At 37.9% G+C, this 20,574-nt stretch overlaps 1 protein-coding gene across 1 annotated transcript in view; it reads left to right on the forward strand.

The window, feature by feature from the left end:
• Positions 1–20,574, forward strand: part of LOC121408398 (E3 ubiquitin-protein ligase DTX1-like) — a 48,548-nt gene that overhangs the window by 14,051 nt on the left and 13,923 nt on the right. Inside the window, exons 2-4 of the mRNA XM_041599870.1 lie at positions 15,985–16,780; positions 18,314–18,487; positions 20,294–20,370. Coding sequence (XP_041455804.1) covers positions 15,985–16,780; positions 18,314–18,487; positions 20,294–20,370 — 1,047 coding nt within the window. The remainder of the gene's footprint in view (positions 1–15,984; positions 16,781–18,313; positions 18,488–20,293; positions 20,371–20,574) is intronic.

Below are 20,574 nucleotides of genomic sequence, written 5' to 3' on the forward strand. Positions count from 1 at the left end.
ATTTTGATGAAATTTTCAGCATTGTGCTTGTCTGATTTTTCTCTATTGATTTAAATCAACATTTTTCTGAGGTGGACTTGACCTTTAAGCCCAACTTCAGAATATGGGTCATGGATTCTTACATTCATTCAATCATGCATTTGATCAAGTAAATTTGCCATAATGATCGCCATACATACCTGCCATGAATCATGAATGTCTTTCCAGTAATCTGAAACCTGACAAAAACTGATCTACATGCTCTGTCTTGACCTGTTTTCTAATAATGGAAGAGGTTTATGATTGTACCATGGTACATGGACTATTCATATTCCGGAACATAAGTCATCTCATATGTTCAGAAAATGCTATTAAATGCATGCTTTTGGCTAAGAGTGCTAAAAGGAAAGCATGGTGCAAGAAATCTGCATATTCAGTGGTTTTGTACCATGGTACAAACTACAATTGGAACCTCTTCGGAGAATACTGGCCAATGAGTTGTCGACCTGATGATGTCTCCTTTGGCACTGCAAATCTTGGGGATGTTTCACAACAATTTAAGTATGACTTATAGTCACACTTTGATACCTGGTTGGGTGCAAGATGAAAGGCTTAACCGCATTGGTCAGATCGTGTCATGAGGACGCGCACTAATGTGCTTCTATCAATAAGATTGCACATTGAATATCATGTACGCGTCAGTATTTGAGTGCGACTTTTATAGTCATACATGAATATTTGTGAAACACCCCCCAGAAAGTGTACTAGTTCAAGGGAGAGACACACAATGCATGACTGAAAATGAAAGCAGGCCCCTATAATGTAATTAATAATTAATCATGATTTAGTTCTTGGTGCTTTCATGCAATCGTTACTGACCACAGTTGCAATAGTTCTGCGGAATCGTTCCTGACACATCCTTTGCAGAATTTTATATGTAACTTGCGCTTTATATAGAGATATGAATGAAGCAAACAAAAAAATGTTGCTTTAGCATGATGAAATACAGACCTGGCCTCTTTAAAAACAATTCTAGGGTGAAAATGAGTTGCTTGAAACTGAAAGCAACCTTTGCGTATTGAGACAGGAAGTCATTAGTGAAGGGGGTAGTGTACACGTAATGTCCTTCTGGTGGTTGGGAGAGCAATTTTCACATGAGAAAATGAAATGAAAACATGGAAATGAAAGTAGAATGTAGCCTGCGCGTATCCAAACATTGACATGCCGCCGATTCCTGGGAGCCCCATTCATGCTGATGGGGAAGGAGGTAGGCTGGAGCCTGGTAAGTGATTCAATGACGTAAGCCTGGGAGTTGAGGAGAAAGGGAGAAGAATTGTACACTCCTCAAGAGAAAAGAAATGGGGGCAGAAAGGGCTGATTTACATTACACAGGTACATATAGTACAGCGTGATATCTGGGGAATGTCAGGAGGGAATGGGAATGTTTTGCAAGGAGGTCTATATTACCGGTATAAGTTAATTTGACCTGTTTATTGATATGAGACAAATAATTCTTTTGTCACTAGGCCAGATTTCTAAATAGGGTGGCATAAATACACTCCTAAGATAATTATATTGAATTAAATACAGAAATCAATATTTACAGAACTGCTCTACTAAGGTTTGATTTCAAGTTCAAATGAAAGTCTGTCCTAGCAAAAAAGAAAGTAATTTGAATAAAGAGGAAAATCAGACAAGTTATTCACTGAAAGTTCAATTAAACCTTTATGTGAATAAGAAATTTATGACATTTATTATTAAAAGTAATGCTTAATTTCACAGAACAGGTATACACATCCTGTTCTGTATGCAAATGAGGTAAATTATGATGTCACCCAATCACTATTCTTTTTTAGGATAATTTTTTCTACATTATAATGCGAAACTGAGTTTGATTCCTCCCCCAACATGCGGCATTCCCGTTGTGGTAACAAAATTTATTTTTGTTGAAAAGATCATTGTCAAATCTGCACAAATTGAGTGTGATCATTAAAATCTAGAAATATTGAGTGACATCATTGACTGTTATTTTCATGTGCCAAAATTGTGTTTTGGACATTATTTTCAAATATAAAATTAATGTTCCATCCATTTTCAATGAAATTTTCAGCATGATGCTTGTTCAAATAATTTTTATCTTAATTTCAAATAAATATGTTGTTTAGGTGGACTTCCCCTTTAAGCTGATGGGAATAGAATATGAGAACTGGCCGCCAGTTGAACAGCTTTATACAAAAAACCTTACAAGCCGTCATGTCAGTGCAAGAATGCCCTTAGCAAAACATTTTTGTTCATTGCGTCAGTGCAGAAATGCCCTTACACAATGCACCTCTGCTCACTGCTAAGGGCGTTTTTACACACGTGCCTGGCGCGAAAGGGTGGTGTCAAGGGCTTTTTTGCACTGACACAACAAAGTATTACCGGTATATATTTTGTCACAATGGTAATATAAATACCATGGTTTAGCAGCCAGTTGCTATCAAGGTTTTTGTGATAAATATTTTTTTTTACAATCGTAATTCTGAGAGAGATTCCTGAACACTTTTCTCAGGTATACCCTACTGAATCCCTTGTATGTTGTGTAGAATATTGCCCTTTTATATATATTTCTTTTCTCCCAAAGCGTCTTTAATCAGCCAGCATCAGAGAAGCAGGGATTGCCTTTTCAAATTATCTGCAGTATATATGCAAATCCACTGTAGATGTAAATGTATGTACCTCAAGGATTCAGGATTTGATTCTTAGTTTTCAAGCTCTAGCAGTGAAGTCCTTGGTATGGAAAGGAGTCTGCAATGTAGAGTCAGCCTCCATTCCAGTCAGAATAAAACTTGTGATTTTTGTTTTTGTTGCATTTTCAGCCCTACATTATTCATATTGTGCATGTGCATCTATTCTTTTCTTTTTCTGATACATTTATTTTATAAAAATTCTGGTTTTTTGTACCATTTGATTTTTGCCTTGTTTCTGACTCTGATAATGAATTTCATATAAATGTAGATTACTTTTTGCTTATTGATAAAATTGTGGGGGTGTCATGGTCGGTGGTCTTGACTCTTTGTCTTTCAATCTGAGGGACATGGGTTTGATTCCCAGCCATGTAGTGTTTTCCTTCAGCAAGAAATATGCCCACATTGTGCTGCACTCAACCCAGGTGAAGTAAATGGGTACCCGGAGGGAAGAAATTCCTTGAATGCTTGAGTGCCTATAGGCAGTATACATATTGCATTATATCCTACATAAATTAAATCCTGTATGCTGATTGGTTTAAATAGCATCATTTGACCTAACATATTCTCAGTATTTTGCGATGATGTCGAAAATGAAACGCCCACCGAAGAAAATGTGCTATTCCGTGACGTCAGTGATGGAATAGTCGACTATTCCATCATTAACGTCACAGATCATGCAATTTCTCGGGCGCACCGGTCAGCGAGTTGACTCTACTGGGCAAGTCCCGTGAAGGGACGGCGCAGGCACAAATCTGCGTTTCGCTGAGCGCATGGTTTCGGAAAAAGTAGATCAGCCTGCGCAGTGCATTATCTAGATTTAAGTTCAGATTAGGAAAAGATGAAGTATGTGTACAAAAGTAGATAAAAAATTGTTCTACCTTATTCAGTTATTAAATGTAGGATATAAACAAATATACCAGACCTTTATTTCGAAAGTATAGAGGGAATTATTTATCCTCGGTTGTACTGGCAAAATTACTATTTTCCCCTCTGGGCTTTGCCCCTCGGGTAAAATAGTAGTGCCAGTCCAACCTCGGATGAATAATTCCCGCTATACTCAAAGCCTGGTATATTTGTATACTATACCCGGGGTAGTAATAACATCATGTTATTTTATAGGGCATTTTTGAAGTTAAGTGTCTATCCTGGGTAAATACGACATTATTACCTGTATTTTGATGGGAAATTTATGGAATAATAAAGGGTGCAGCAAGTGATGTCACAAGTTGAAAATTTAAAAAGTCACAACTTTTTTCTTTCATTGGTGGGTTTTGCCAAACCTTCATGATATGTCAATGTCACTCTTTTTTTTTCTTATAATAGCTTGCTTTTGTTTAGAACTGTTATAACCAAAGTTAGTTGGACCTACATCATGAGAGAATAGCATGAATCTTTACCAGGTTGTTTCAATTATTGAATTGTTAAATTAGCACTTGTTGAAAAAAAATACTCATAATCCTTAGCTAGGCCTGTCTTAGCCCTTCTCAGTTCACACCCTGCATTGTCCAAAGCTGAGATAATCATTCAAGCTTCAGAATTAGAAGTTCAAGTTTGTTATTCAGTAATTTTGTTGAATTCATGTTTTAAAAATATCTTCTGGCAAGGGGTCAAAATTTGTTGCCTTCATCATCATGTGTGGTTAATGCTGAATGAAAGTGTGCATTTTGGAAGTGATCCAGTCTGCATGTTTAAAAATGAAGTACAGGAAAAAAACTATTTGTAAAAGTTTAATCAAAATCAAAGATTTAGAGTCCTGTGTTCTGTATCACAAAGCTTAGCAATCATCGCAGAACATTTTTGTATGATTGATTTCATTGAATACAATGTACAGTCAATTGTATGCGATCAAGGTACGATCAGTTGCTAACCTTTGTGTCATGGGACCCAGATATTTGTTCTTCTACATGTAGTGTCCTGGTGGTACAGTCACTTTGCCAGCAGATGCCTTGATGTAAAATACATGAATGATTATTTTGTAATTTAAATTACATAATTTCTGACTGAAAATAATTTTTCATATTTATGAAATGATGTGTCTGATGATACCGTACATGTAGCATGCACAGGCAAAATGATTTGAGAGCGGTGTTGGCTCAGTCGGTAACGCGTCTGCCCGTCGAACCAAAGATCGTGGGTTCGAGTCCACCCCGGGCGGATGACTGAAGCCAGTGCGTTGTGTGTAAACGTCTCTCCCATGTTTCATAGATGCAGGCTATGTTACAATGGAAAACACTTCGTCCCTCGGATAGGATGTTAAATGGAGGCCCCGTGTAGAGGAGAGTCACCACCTTTGCACGTTAAGAATCCATTGCACTATTCGTATAAGAGTAGGGGGAAACCCCGGTGTAGTGGTCCACCTGCATTCCCCCCAATCAGTTATATCGGGAGGAGAGACCTGCGGGTCACAGTGATTCAGTTCGCTTTTCGCCTCCCAGGCACAGGTGACGCCAAATAAATAATAATAATTTGAATGAATTGATATAAACAATCTACAGCCTGAAACTGCAATTCATTCCTCAGAGTCTATTTCTTTTATCTTCAGTTAAAACAAGTGCATGTGAAGTGTTTGTGTTTGTCCTCGACACTTAAATTCATGTTTGTTTGCGTGTAGCTGCCCTGTAATTTCCGTCCAACATGATTACCGGATTACATGTACGTAATTACTATGTATGGTACTAAAATAGAGAATACTGGTACATATAAAGTGCATTTTTCACTGGCATGGTGCTTTACAATGCATAAGACAAAAAACATGCTAAAGGTGGTGGATTAATTTAAGAATCGTAGGACCTTTTGGTAGAGAGATACAAAGGGTTAGGGATAGAGAGACATTAGAGAACGAAATAGAGAGAGCAAAGAGTGAGAGATAATATAGCAAAGTGGTGGAGTAGGGGGGTAGAGAGTTGGAGACGCCGCCAGGAATGGGTTCAATGAAGAGTATGAGAGGGGAGAAATTAGAGAGAGAAGGTGGTTTCAAACCGACTCGATCACAAGAATCCCCGTTAAATTACAAGAACTTTTTTAGGCTAAAAAATATCCATTAATTATTCCTGCATTCACACCGTCCCAAAACATAGCCTTCGGGATAAGTTCCTGAAGTTACGAGCATGCGCAGTATGGTCTGAAAAGCAGGCAAGGCGCGAGTTTCAAAATCACTAGCCCAGCAGCCACCCACAGTGCCCGCGCCCAATGACACGCTGGGCTTAAAGTTCCCGTAAATTGCTTTCACATTGCCAAAATACCTGCGACCTTGGAAAAATCCCTGCGAAAGTTCTCGTAATTTCGCCAAGTACCTACTATTTAGTGGGTATTTTCTTTCGGGGAAATTACGCGTACCGGTAGTTTGCTTTTACATACCAAAATACCTGGTATTTTCTGATCGGGGTAAATTTCCCGATCAGAGAATTCCTGGAACTTACGAACTTCGAGGCGGTCTGAAACCACCTAGAGAGCAGGGGATGTAAATGGAGGGAGGTACATGTATGGAAAGAGAAAAAAAGAACAATATGGCCCATATTTTGAAGTTGGGTTTAACTTTATAGATCATGGTCTAACTCTTTGTTCAAATTTTTGGAAGCCACACATTCAAAAATTCTGTTTCTATTGTATCTATCTTATGTTTAATATTTTGCTTTCATAACAAAGAAAAATAACTCAAAATACTTAATCATTCCCAGACAATTGTGAACAATTTGAATGAGTTAATAACCGATTGGATGTGTACTGTTAGAGTTTGTGCTCCAAGTGGCTCTCCTTAGTGAAACCAAAACTTAAAACCAGGCTTCAGTTTTAACCCGCGTTCAGAATACAGTTCTATGAGTTTAGGAGATGTTGGGAAGAAGAAAGGAAGCCAGAGAGATGGAAACAGAGGTACATGTATACACTGTAGGGAGGGAGGCAAAGGGGAAAGGATATGGATATACATGTATTGTGGGTGGATGAGGTACAAGATGTCACTGTCCCTTGACATTCAAGTTCTAGACGCTCATCCTCGTTCCGTGACGCCACGCAATAAGACTGCCTGGAGGGGTCATCCCTTTTTTTCTCCCCACTCGACGTATTTTGGGGTTCTCATGCCACTGCACATTTGCAGATGTCTCCTGTAGAATCAATATTGGTGGAGAGTTTGACACAGAAGTTTTGCATATGCCTGTTTTCCTGAAGAGGGACGGCCGGGTAAAAGCTGTTGCGTCACGGTACTGTACATTCAAATGTGCTCTCCAGCAAGGAGAGGTGCAATTGGGGTTTCAGGGTCTTTCATTGATCAACATCAACAATTCTTAAAACTTTTTTTTTAAACAAGTCATGATATAAAAAAATATAGTACAGATTATGTGTCAAATAATTCTTGTAGACTAGAAGTGATTGGCTCACTACAAAATAGCACAATATTCTCATGGGATATGCCTACGCGATGTCTGCTTCTTTGTTAGTGATTTTTGGCTAGTTTTCATTTTTGACTGACTTGCTTGATATTTACCTACATGTAGTGAAATAACTCTGATTTTATAGACTTTATTTAGATATTTTTTCAAATTCTGTAGTTCTAAGCTGCTTCCACGACCAAGTTCCCCTTTTATTTCACTGCCAGTATTCAATGCCTTGTTTGGTGTAGATTACAATTGACTGTTCTCTTGTAGAGCAATGAAATGAAATGAAATCATCATACCAGTTGTTCATCTGTTGGCTAAGAATTAATGTACAGTGTGTATCTCTGTTAGCTCCATGGTGTATCAATAAAAAGTTTACACTTTGGAAAATTCCTGGGAATTGAAGGAGATACAACATAGGGATGATTTTTTCACATACATTCTTGGGTTTGTGTCTCATCTATCAAATGAAAGTAAAAATGTTGACAGAATGTTACATTTGGGGAGCATTGAGCACTGTCCATTTTTGTAAAGCTTGCAGAAATGGGTTTGCGCAGAAATGCTCATTTTCAAGCTGTGTCGAGGAAAACAGGCAGAAACAAACTGTCTGTGCAGTTAACTTCTCATAATTTTCTTTTGCATTTTCAGCCAATTGACATAAAACCCCGGGGGGGGGGGGGGGCACTCAGTATATAATGCATAGTGGGTATGTGCCGCGGAGGGGACCCCCATTTTCACACTCAAATTTCCGTTCCAAGGCATAGCATTTTTGCCTTGTTGAGAAAAAGAACAAAGAAAGCCGCTCCAAGGCATAGCATTTTCTTCTTATCGAGAAAAAAGAAGAGAGAATCCGCTCCAAAGCTTCGCATATTTTTCGTTACGCCGCTCCGATCGCATTGAATGAGCCGCAATTTGGTGAAAAGCGGCCGCAGAGCTCCCCGGCGGAGGCCGCGCTAGCTGCATCATGCACACATGACCGTTCCATAGGGATGCATACGCACTCACACGCTGGCGATCCGTTCCAAGGATCCCCGTTTTCACAAACATTTGTCGTTCCGAAGCCCGTTCCGAGGACCCTCCTTTTTACAATAAGCCCGCTCCAAGGCCCCCGTTTTTTGTCTCGCCCGCGGCACACACCCACCACTTTTTTGGTCGAGTGCCCCCCCCGGGCATAAAACAGATACATTTTGTTAACAACTTTAGCACCCAAATTAAGATTGTAATCCTAGTGTATGGACTTTTACCCTTTTTGTGTCAGATAGATCTGAGGACGTAATTGAATGTAAGCAAAAATTATTTCAGACGTGTCCAGCATTATGTTCACAAAATTTTTATCATTCTAAAAATGTGGGTTTACATTTTACGGCCATGCTATTTCATTTAATACCTGTTTCTCCCCACTTTTCCCAAGCTTGACAATGATTAACAGTTCTTCAAGTGTAGGACTAAGCCATTTCATGCGAATCACTGCTCCGTGTAAAAGAGATATCATCATGATGGCCTCGGTGTGTGAGGAAGGGGGGGGGGGAACTGGCGCATTGGCTCTCGATGAAGTGTTTTGTGAGATGATGTGGAAGAGGTGTTTTGTGCTTGGAAACAATAAAAATGTAAAAGATATCTTCAAATCAATTTTCTTCAATAGCTAAACTCCAAGTGCTCTTCATCAATAAATCTCCTTTCATCCATATATTTCCAAGTTCTGCGCAAATCATTTTACACAAACTTTTCAAAAGTAAGTGTTGCTAACTCAAGCGGAAAGATTTCTCGAAAGTTTAATGTCGTCGTTCACATAAAGAGATCTGTAACAATGCATAAATGTGAAAAAAAGCCTCAGGATATTACAAATAAATTATTTTATAATTATAGGTTAAATTGTAAACCTTTTTTATAGTATACACACTGTATTTCATACATGGAAACTGAAAGAAAACTGCCTTTTGTTTGATAGAAGCACTGCCGCAAGATTTCAAGGATATTTCAACTAATCCATAGCTTTTTTAGAAATGGTTTCTAATATAGTTTATTTTGATTTTTATAATGCATTAAAAGAATAGGCCTACTAGCCAGGGTCATTCTGCCATTCAGGAATTAACAAATAACTTAAATGCATACTTTTTTGTAGGAGTTTCTGCAACTATTCTAGGCAAAATAATTTTACAATAAATGAATGAACATAATCATAATGACATCATATGGCAATTTTATAATATAGGCAGGATAGGAGTGATAAATAACAAAGTTTGGACATTAAAAAATTACATAAATGAAGAAAATACGTAGAGTAGAATCAGCAAAAAAAAACTTTATAAGACATTATAAGTTAAACTACATGTACATGTACCTGTATGGGGGAGGGGCAGGGGTGCTCAATGATTTTTAATCGCATTTGTGGATCGAATATGTGGATTGATGCTGATTAACATCCATAGAACGAACACAATTTTCAGTGCAAATTCTACTAAAATTAGCAGAATAACCTTTCAGTACAATGTACATGTACGCACTGGTATTGTACAGCGTAGTGCCATGACTTGAATGAAGTGAAATCGCATCCTCAATTTGAGTTAGATTGTTACACGTATTTAACAAACTGACCTTTCATCAAAATTTGAAAATAAAAGTCATGCTTATATCGAAAAAAAAAAGGTTTGAAGACATTAGGATGGGTGTGTGAGTTGTATTGTCTCAAAGACATTTCAAACTACATGTAGTAAGTCGTTTCCAACAGAGATTGATATGCAGCTGAATAAGCCACCAAACTTGTACATATTTTTCAGAATTATTTGGCCAGATATGGGTATCCATGGAAAAAATTGAAGTCTGTTGTTGTTGTGTCATATTGTTTGACATCAAATGAAATTACTTTAGTGTACCCTCGCTCTATGATTACTCCATGATGAAAGTAAGTCTTCAACAATTCAAATCACAATACTTTGTTTTGATAAATCAGAGAAATATTTTGGATCATAATTTGGCGAATCATATATTTCAGTGAATTGTCAAGGCATACAAATTTTACAAACTGCTTTGTGAATCTACCCCTGCAATCAGTTTGTAAATTGGTAGATAATGTCCCCCAAAGGTTAAACCAAATCATCTTTGCAGTATGTACACCGACCGATGGCTCGTTTTTAACCAAGTATACCGGTTAGGTTAAAGAAGGTCAGATAAAATGGTAAATTGTGAAGCTAGTCAATGGGAACTGATGCCTTGTAAATGAAATTGATGGTGAAATTATTTCATCTGACATTAGAAGCAGAGTTTGGAGCGATGGCGATCGACCGTGTTACAAACTTGAAAAAAAAGAAGAGGTGTTGAGCAGAACAGGGCTGTGTGCATCGCTGTCAAATCTAAATGTCACCGTCCTGAAAATGGAGGAAATATGAGACTGTTTAAATACCTAGAAGAGGATTAGGGGCCGTGTTAGCCCTGCCTCTGAAATGCTCTCAGATAATAGGCCCCATTCACACTATATCATAAAGTGAGATATTTATTCCAATTTCTGAAATATCAACTTATTTACCCTTTCACATGGAGACATATGATAAACCAATGGTTTTACACAGATTTGCAGAACTTTGAATTCAGATTTCATTAAAAAATAATTTCATTTCTTTGAAATTTTACTTTATTTCATGTGTATTTGGAGATATAAAGTTTGATAATTCATTCATCATGTTGGGCTTGTATTGTTATTACAGCATAGAACACACTGTAGTGGTCTCGACTCTACACAAGTTTAAATGGCTGTATTGCTTTCGATGAGGATCTTGCAACTTTGAAAGTTATTTGTTTCTCCACACTTTTCTCATACACAGAATGACTTTGAACAAAGCGACACCTTGATGCATTTGGTGTCTAGAAAGTGACAAAATTATTATAGAGCCATGTTTTCCAGGCCGGCAGTACCTCTGTCAACAGGAATTTTTGCTCAACTTCTTTTTTTAGTTAGATTTAAATGTGATTTTTATAGATGAGTAGGATAAACAAAATGTACTATACGACTGTTAATATAGATTATGAGTTGGACTACGTATAGTAGCTCTGTGTGAATGACCCTAATGGGTTGGTGAAGGATGAGTTGACTGGCGAGAAGTGAATGTTCATATTCCACCTGGACAAGAGGCTTCTGAGAGCATTATCTTCTCATGTAATGTACGTAGTCAATAAACAAAAGACAACTCGATCAAACAACTCATATTTCAGCTCTTTATGTACATTGCACCTGTATGGACATGCACAAGTTTGTTTAATGACGAAACACATTTATCTATATTTTTATATACATGTACATGTACATGTAATAATTGTTGAGTGCGTGGAGGTTGTATACGTATATCAAATGAACTTTGCAGCAGTTATTATAGGGAGTGAATTATAATATGCTGATCCCAGATTTTGTGAAAAGAACTGTAAAGAATTATAAACACCATTAAAGCCAGCTAACTCGCTGTCTTTTTGAAAGATGTTTTTCATATCGGCTATAGGCATTTTCAGCAGTGGAGAGTGCAATATTTTCTGGTTCTGACTCTTCTCTATTCAAACAGCGGTTGGGGGTTTGAATCCCAGCCATAGATTTTACCTTGAAGCAAGAAATCTATCCATATTGTACTGCACTCCACCCAGGTGAGGTGAATGGGTACCTGGCAGGATGATGAAGGGATAATGGAGTGTGTCTGGGATAGATGATGCCATCTAAAAAAAAAAGCATATTATTTTTACATTATCACCATAAAACTTTTTCTACTTGGGTTAATGGAGCTATATTTTTTTAAATGCAAATAAGTAGTCTTGCTTTCCCATTCAAAAGCTGTCAGCAGTATTGCTTTTATAATGATACCTGATAATTATAAAGCTTACACGCATGTCAATTAGGTTTTTATCCATAAAAATCTTCCTCTTCTATGAATATTCTTGATTGAACAGGTGGTTGTTTCTTCAGTCATTTCCGATGGACCCTTCCTTTTAACTTTTATCCATTTTCCTTCGAGGTTGTTTACATATAAAGCAAGTGGCCTCCGCACCTTCATCACATATTCCACTGTATTTGTGCTCCCCCAAAGGTAGAAACTTACACCTCTCCCGGAATCACATGTCGTTGACGAGAAAAAACATTATTGCATCCCCCTCGTGGATTCTCTTTTGAAACCTGCTCGCGTTTCACCCGTAGCCAGAGCACAACGTAATTATTTTGCCGCAGTCTATCGATGCTTCTCTGTATGCATTGTCAAAGTGACATCCGGCACCCTGATCTTATGTATCAAAAGACGGAGGTTTAAAGGCCAAGCAGCTTTTGTGCTGCAAAGGCATGGACAACAATACTTGCATACTATCTGCAAAATGCCGTCCTTACACACTTGGACTAGTCGAAAGGAATAAAAAGTAGTTTTTACTGTTGAGTATCACAATTTTCAAATAAATCTCCATCCTTATTTGATATTGTGGAGACTAGGGCCGGGGAAAGCAAAATAGGCTGCTGCTTCGTCAATATTGTAAGGAAAAAAATAACCCAGCAATTCAAGATAATCTCTGCTTTATAGCATTTCTGATATTGTCCAAATTTGCAGCTGTTAACCACTCCATTTTTTATAGGAAAGATGAAAAAATATTGTGAGATCTTTTATGATAAATGTACCTACATGTATTCTAGGAAGAATAAACATTGTTTGCTGCAAATGATTGATCTTTTAATCCTCCAATTTATGATTTTAATACAAAAATAGCTGAAATTGTCAGGTCTTTCATTTGGATGCAGTCCTCTTGTGCGGCTGATCCAAATAAAATTCTAACGTCTGCACACTTTGTTGTATACAGAACTACTTCTCAAGCAATTACATGTAATAAGCTGAACATTTTCAGTTTACTATCTATTGCCTGACACTTTCTAATTTCCAAGCACTCGATTGTAGGACACAGCCTCAATGTGTTACCTTAATTTTAAATGCCATCGAGAGAGGGTGCTTGATGCCCCAAAATTCATACTTCACAAGGAATCAATGTTTGAAAAAAAATCAAAGGCGTTGTGGCCCAGTGGATTAGTCTTCGGACTTTGAAACAGAGGGTCGTGGGTTCGAATCCCAGCCATGGCATAATTTCCTTCAGCAAGAAATTTATCCACACTGTGCTGCACTCAACCCAGGTGAGATGAATGGGTACCCGGTAGGAAGAAATTCCTTGAATGCTTTGAGCGCCTAGGCAGCCCAGCTAAAGCCGGGGTAATAATAATAGCAGGGCCTGCTGGGAGAACAGTTTTCGGAACTGAAGTGGCTTCCCTGGGTAAATATACCTATATTATTACCAGCTCACTAAACTTTTGTAAAATTGGACTTGTAAATGATTCTTCATTATTGACTGTTTACTATGGCTTCGGTTTCACACTACATTCTAGCAAAGTGGGCTAGCAGGGTAAAATAGTACTGTACTATCTGGCCGTGCAAAAAAGCAGGGATAGCCGGCTTATTGCAGTGCAAGCACCACAATAGTGGTGCTAAGAGATGCGGTGTGGAATGAAACCGGGCTAAGGAAAAGTGGGGCTAAGCATTAGCCTATCACAGAAGTTGAAATCGCATGTTAATCATGCTCTGTGTGGCAAAATCATCATATTCAGGAGCTGTGCGATAGTCCGGGTTAAGGCGTTCATCCGGCTAAATGGGGTTAAGAAAGATGGTGTAAACCCCCCCCAAAAAAAAAGACAGTATGGGGTTAAGGAAATGCAGTGTGAAAAGCATATTATTGCATCATTCAGCACAGTTTGGGCTGAGGGCACATACTGCTTGTACCTACCCTTTAAATTTACCACCGTTGAACTCCAAAGTCACGACCATTCTCGAATCCTAACATCTCTCTTTTTTAGAATAAATCAATATTGTGTTTATACAGCTTTTCTCCGTAGCCCATTTTACTTTAAGTCATGGTGTACCCTGCCTAAATTGGTGTAATGGATCAAAGCTTTTCAGTCCTAATTTTCTTTCTAGGAAATGCTTTCAACATCAGAGCGGGAGCCCCTTCATTATTATTCAGTGCGTCAGGAGGAGAAGCAGACATAACCCTGCACAAAGTCCTTCAGTGTGTTTGTGAACAAACATATCACAATCCCTAGTATACCAATCACATGGTAAAAAATATATATAGAAATGTATTTTTTTTGAAATATTGTCATACATGATGTAAAGCTATTTTTTATGAAAATCATTTCACATCTGAAAAGCTCAAATGCACAGTGATAATATTACTTCTTAAAGGGCCTTTTCACACGTGAATTTTGAATCATCATTGTAATGCTGATTGTAATTCGTCTTTAGAATCATTGGACCTTTCACACGCTCTCTCAAAAACTGTGATTTGAATTTGATTTCCTTGGTGACTTGTAAATCAAAGCACTGCATCGCAAATACAAACTACGATGAGTGAATGACAATTGTATTATCTACTTAAGTGCTTGAAATGTCATGTAAGCTCCACCCCCAAAAGATGTTTTAGAGGTTAAGCCTTTCACATGAAAAATTTGTACCATAATTTTTGTAGTGAAACTAATGATTCTATTAAATCACGTTCTAGTTTGATTTCACACGTGCTAAAAAATCGTCATTAGCCAAGTATTTTTATTGGAGTCATTCAAATTATGATTTTGTTTTACCATGTGAAAGGGCGGTTTATAGTTTATCAATCTTTTTAGTTGATAGGGGAATGTACTTCAGAGCGAATTGCTTTTTGATATCAGGAAAAAGGCTCCAGATTCTTGAGTGATCAATATCCATGAAGGATCCAATTAGAAATAAACGATTGTCAACTTTTTTTTCTTCAGAATTTATCATTTCATTGTGCGATATAGAGTTGAATGTACAGTATGAATACAATGGTAAAATGAACTCTGTTCATCCTTTGTTGTGCATGTACAATGTGCATAATATACCATTATGGAATACATTGTAATTTATTTTCTCGAGTCTTTATGCTAACGCTCATTGAACACCTGTCAAACATGCTAAGTACTTTTAGGGGGCTTTGCATTGCCTAGGTAACATACGTCACTGTTTGCATGTAAAGCATTCCAGTATGCTAATCCTGATTTTCATTTTGATCTTCCTTTATTATCCTGGCTCTCCATAGCTGATATCACTGACCTGGGACTCACATTGTCCCCCCCCCCCCTCCTTACCAGGGGACAGCAGGCCTGCCAACTATTCTTTTTTTCCAGGAGTTACCCCGTTTTAAGATTGTTTATCAACCAAAAAAGAGGAGCATTCCATTTATTTAAGATAAAAAATAAATCAGTCTATATTCTATTTTGGGTAGGGGTATGGGTGTAAGAGTAATATAGTTTTTCAATACTTATAATTTCTCAATGTTCAAATATATTGTATGAATGCTAAACATGTCTTAATTAAGAAAAAGTGAGGGAGACTCACTTGACCTCGAGCAGAAAAGTTTGCGCCGTGCGATTTGGACTTCTTGGTTTTTCTTTTTCAAATGTGGACAGGCCTGTATGCACTTCTTTTGACTCAGCAATCCCTGTGCAGTTCATTGCATTGATCGGGGATTTTATTTCTACTTTGTTTTTTAGAGTTTAGTATGTTGATGGTGATGTGAGATGACATACATAGTACCCTCTACAGCTACACATACAAAGATATGCACTTCTGGACTGACATATATTCACTTCTAAAGGATTTTTTTTTAAGCAAAGTTCAAGGTCTTTTGAAGATACTGTCTAGAAGATTCTGTTAGGGATCTGAAATTATCTCTTCACTGTGCTTTTATTGTAGGTAATGCAATTCCTGGAAAGAGAGTTGCTGAGAAGTTCACTTGCAGGACAAATGGTACAAAGCCAATGGGCGGAGTGTTTATGATTGTGAAAAAATATCATCAGGGAGGTTAAAGATCTCTTTACTTTGATCTCATTGCAGGCAATGCCAGGCCAATCAGGAGAAGGACGCTACCAGGCAGTTCACCAGCAGGACAAGGTGTTGAATGGCAGTGGGAAGACAACAGCGGATGGATCCAGTATGACCTAGACACAAGTACAATAGTAGAGGATGCCTACAGCAAGAAATTGCACTCCATAGACTTGTCAAGGACCAGGTGTCACTTACCTTACATCATAGACTTCACTCAGATGATGCAGATACGTAGGACTTCAGGGTTTAAGCGGAAACTACGGAGGGTGGTACTAGCCGAGTCATATCCCAAGGTGACCAATGTTGTGTCACCGATCGAGGTATCCAGTGGTAGTGAGAGTCCAGAGCTGAGTGCTGTTTTAGAGGTGGACCCAGGAGTGGTTGATGAGGCTGTTGTGAAGGAGAGTGAGAATGCGAATGTGACGTTAGAATCATGCCAGATTCAAATGACAGATGATGTAGGTGGAGAGCAGCTTTCAGAAGCTGTAGAACTATCCCGGCCAACATCGTTATCACTATCGGAACCCATCAAAGAAACAGACATAGACAGTGTAATTTCACCAAGCCCTGCCACATCGACAACACCAAATGTGCCTCAGGTAGTGGAGCCGACATCCACGGGAACTGCAACGCAGAGAGCGGGAAAGAGAACTCACAGCAAGCGATCTTCTTCTCGTAAAGCCGTGGCCGCGACAAGAGATGTGCAGGCCACAGTAGCATGGACGAGTCCAGGAGATGCGGATGTTGCCAGTACAAGTTCAGCAGGTTCCTCTACAGGAAGTGCAGGGAGAAGCAGCTTACCAAGGTTTGAGTATTAATTCCTCATGTTCATATTATGAAGGTTATAGTACAAAAGATTTTCCCGCCACATTTCACTTTGGTTATGATAAGATGAGGAAATAAGTAGGTTTTATGATGAAGTATTTTGTACAGTTAATACAGACATGTGCAATGCACAATGAGATGTTTGCCTACATGTGTAAACACAACAAAAGTATACACTTGTTGATAAACATACACTTAAACAGGCACTCACCCATCTGTAAGGAGATTATGTAATGAGTAAAAAAAGAAAACAAAACAAAGAACAGGAAGTCATTGTCACCTTGAGCAGTAAAGTGGGGTTGATATTAATACTAAGATTAAGATACAAATAAGGAACAGGAACTTGGTGATTATGGGAACAAAGGGACAGTTTTCAGATTAAAGTATTAGTAGGAAAAACATTTTCATGTTTGTATATACTGGAGATATGTAAGATTCTCAAAGCAGGTGTGAATATATGTAGGTCTATTGACGCACATGGTAGAGTAGATGTACTTGAAGACAGCACTCTTCAAAGCTCTAGGCTGTTTGTTCTGTATCTTCTGTATTTAGGGTCAACTTGGATTCAGTCAGTGATCAGCAAATACTGTAGGTTTATTTATTAGCATGCAAGCTGATGACTCTGTCCAGAGATTAGTGCTGTGGAGTAGATTGCTATTTAGAAATGTTATGGCTCATTGGATAAATTTCCAGAATTTTCTTTATCTAATTTCAGTAAAATGTTTGGTGATCCGGATGACAAGTTCATTTCCTACTTATTTTTTATTGTTGAAGTACTTCATTTTCATTTGTAAATTCAGCAAAGTTGATCCAAACTTTGGAGCCTGAAGATCTTTTGTTAAAAAGCAAAGGGAAATTGAATATTGTGTGGCCCCAAAAAGACATAAACTCACGGCTCATTTTAAGAAATGGAAGTTTGAATTATAATTTTTGTCATCTTTACATGTATCATTATATGTATCATGTTTACCCTGTATATATGCATACAAATACTTGCCATCAAAGTTGTATAAAATATCACGTCTGTGCCATTGCATAAATCTTTCCGCTCTTTTTTTCTTTATTATTTTTTTTTTATTATTTATTTTTTCTTATTCTTTTTATTATTATATATGTTTTTTTTCTCTAATGATGTTATGATCACTTGTAAATATTTCAATTATGTTTGATTTGTTATTTTTGTTTATTTTTGGTCAGTGTTGACCCAATAAAACATATAAATACAAAAAAAATTTCCCAGAATTTCAACCACAGGATCTGGGGTTCCAATCCCACCACAGCACTCGCAACCTTTGACAAGGTGTTTACATTTGCCACCCTTCACTTAGGTGTAGTAAATGGGCACAAGGTAGGAATGCTGGAGCACCTGCTTTGGGTAGCCATACTAAAGCTGTTTGGTATTTTATTGTTTACATTGTAGTAAGGGCTATTGATATATCTTGCATATTGTTTTTTTCATGAAAGACAGAATATGAAATAACTTCTTCTCAACCATGCACTTTCCCATATTCAGATCAGTGAGCGTACCGGCATCCATGGCTTCTGGTCAGTCAAGCGAGGGCAGCAAGAAGCACACCACGGCTAGTCCAAGCTCTGGTTCAGGTCTAGGAATGCCACCTCTCACCCAGAGTGCGACCATGTCTCAGCTGGCCACTGCAGCTGCTGCTACAACATCAAGGATGAGAAAGTAAGAAGCACCCATGCCATATTATACAATGGGATTACATCCATCTTCTTCATCTACTGCAATTGCAGTCTGGGATGAAACTTTGTGGCCTGTAATCTGAAGTCCAGTTTAAATTAATTTGGGAATAATTTCTGAAATAGTTAAAAACATTAAAACATGATCAAAGAGTCAAGTAAAGATATGAAACATATGTAATGAAAATGCTGTTTTGATATTTTTGGCTTCCCATAATTTTAGCACAGTTCGAAAAAGCCTAAGTTAAGCCAGACGTCAGAATATGGACTTATAAATGTGCACAACATCCAATCGCAACTTGTAATTTCACAATACATGCATGCAAGCTACGCCATAACTGTAACATCACTCCACGTTAATCTTAAGAGATTGATCAGCATTAGTGTACTCTGCACTATGGATTAATCACCATTCCTCTTTCAAAGTGATTACAAACCTCATTTGAAAACAGAGTTTTCCTTGGATCACACTTGTACTATAGTTTTATCAATAACTCGTAATCGTTGAACATTTTAATTTTTTTTAATTCTCACTTGCGGTGACTGGTTTTTGCCTATGCGAGCAGCTATTTGTGGCGCCCCATGATGAAAAATATACGTATAAACTTGGTGGAAAAAAATTACATAACACACCTATTGGAAGTAGGAATGCCCACACCCCAGATACTTATGCTTTTTTTTGTTTGAGTTCTAATTTAATAAGGTAAGGCATTGTGTTTTTTTTTTTTTGGCAGACCGTTAACCCTTCTCAATGTTTAATTTCTGTGGCGCATCCCGGGGGGGGGGCCACTTCCATTCACGAGTGGATACCCTGCACGACCACGAGGTCTCGAAAAGCACCACGTAATTTCCATATTCTGAAAATGCACCCCTTGACAAGTATTGGCGTGTGAAACCCTACCCTTAACAAGTATTGGAAACAAAACCGTTCTTGGCAAATATTCCTTGAAATGAACCCCTAAACAAGTACAGGAATGTGTTACGGGTCCTTTGGTCGTCGGTTTTACCTTATTTGGTTTAGTACGACCCCACCTTCTACACCTCGTGCAAATCGGACTCTAAACACGAAGTTTTGGGGCAAAAAGGACATCCTTTATGATACATTTTAATTTCATTTATCATCCCCGCAAATTCGACCCTAAACACGTAATTTTCCTAGTGAAATAGATACCCTTTTTTCATTATTTTTGTGTTTTTGACACCCTTATCACGTTACGTACGTAACGTGCCCTATCGTGAAAAAGACATCCTTTTTACATGTTTTTTTGGTCGCGCATGGTATCCACTCGTCAATGTAAGTGCCCCCCCCCTGGGGGCGCATCCTTACTAGATATTCCTACCGGGAAAGATGACTAATGAGAGAAAAATATTACAAAAATTCTACAACCTCTTGGGATTAACGTGGAGTGACACACATGTAACAAGGGCGGAACTTGCACACATGTATTGTAAAAACAAAAGTAAGATATAATGTTATAGATAACAAATGTTTGAATTCAATCATGACAAATTTGTTCATTTCAGGATTTGCCTTTAATAACAAGTTTTGTGATACATGTACTTCGTCAAGAACATCTTGACTTCTTTTTCTTCAGAACTACTTCATGATATACTGTAATGTTTATGCTTTTTAATGAGAACGGCATTGAGGAATACATGTAGTTCATTTAAAAGAGGAAGAAGAAAGAATGAATTGATAAAGTTGTGGAATAGATTGAATTGAACAATGAATGAGTTCAGAATAGGATAATGGGTAATACGTGCCATCCTTTTGATCTTTGATTACCTGCAGGTCTCACTCGACACCCTGTACCATCCAGACTAGGACAGCCAATGCAGCGGGTGCAAGGCTCAGCCCAGTTATGACAGGTAACAAATAGAGAAGGATAGAGGCAAGGGATGGGGAGAAAAATTAAGAATTATGAGGTAGAGAGTGAAGGGCGTGGTAGGATAGAGAGAAACCGAAACAGGGTTATTTTGTTTTAATCATAGATCAAACACTGACTTTATATTCCAAATCTTTTTCAAGTTTTCTGGAATACACTGAGACTTTTTCTTTCTAGGCAGACAATA

This window comes from Lytechinus variegatus, chromosome 2, assembly GCF_018143015.1.
Source record: "Lytechinus variegatus isolate NC3 chromosome 2, Lvar_3.0, whole genome shotgun sequence".
In the NCBI taxonomy this organism is placed as follows: Eukaryota; Metazoa; Echinodermata; class Echinoidea; order Temnopleuroida; family Toxopneustidae; genus Lytechinus; species Lytechinus variegatus.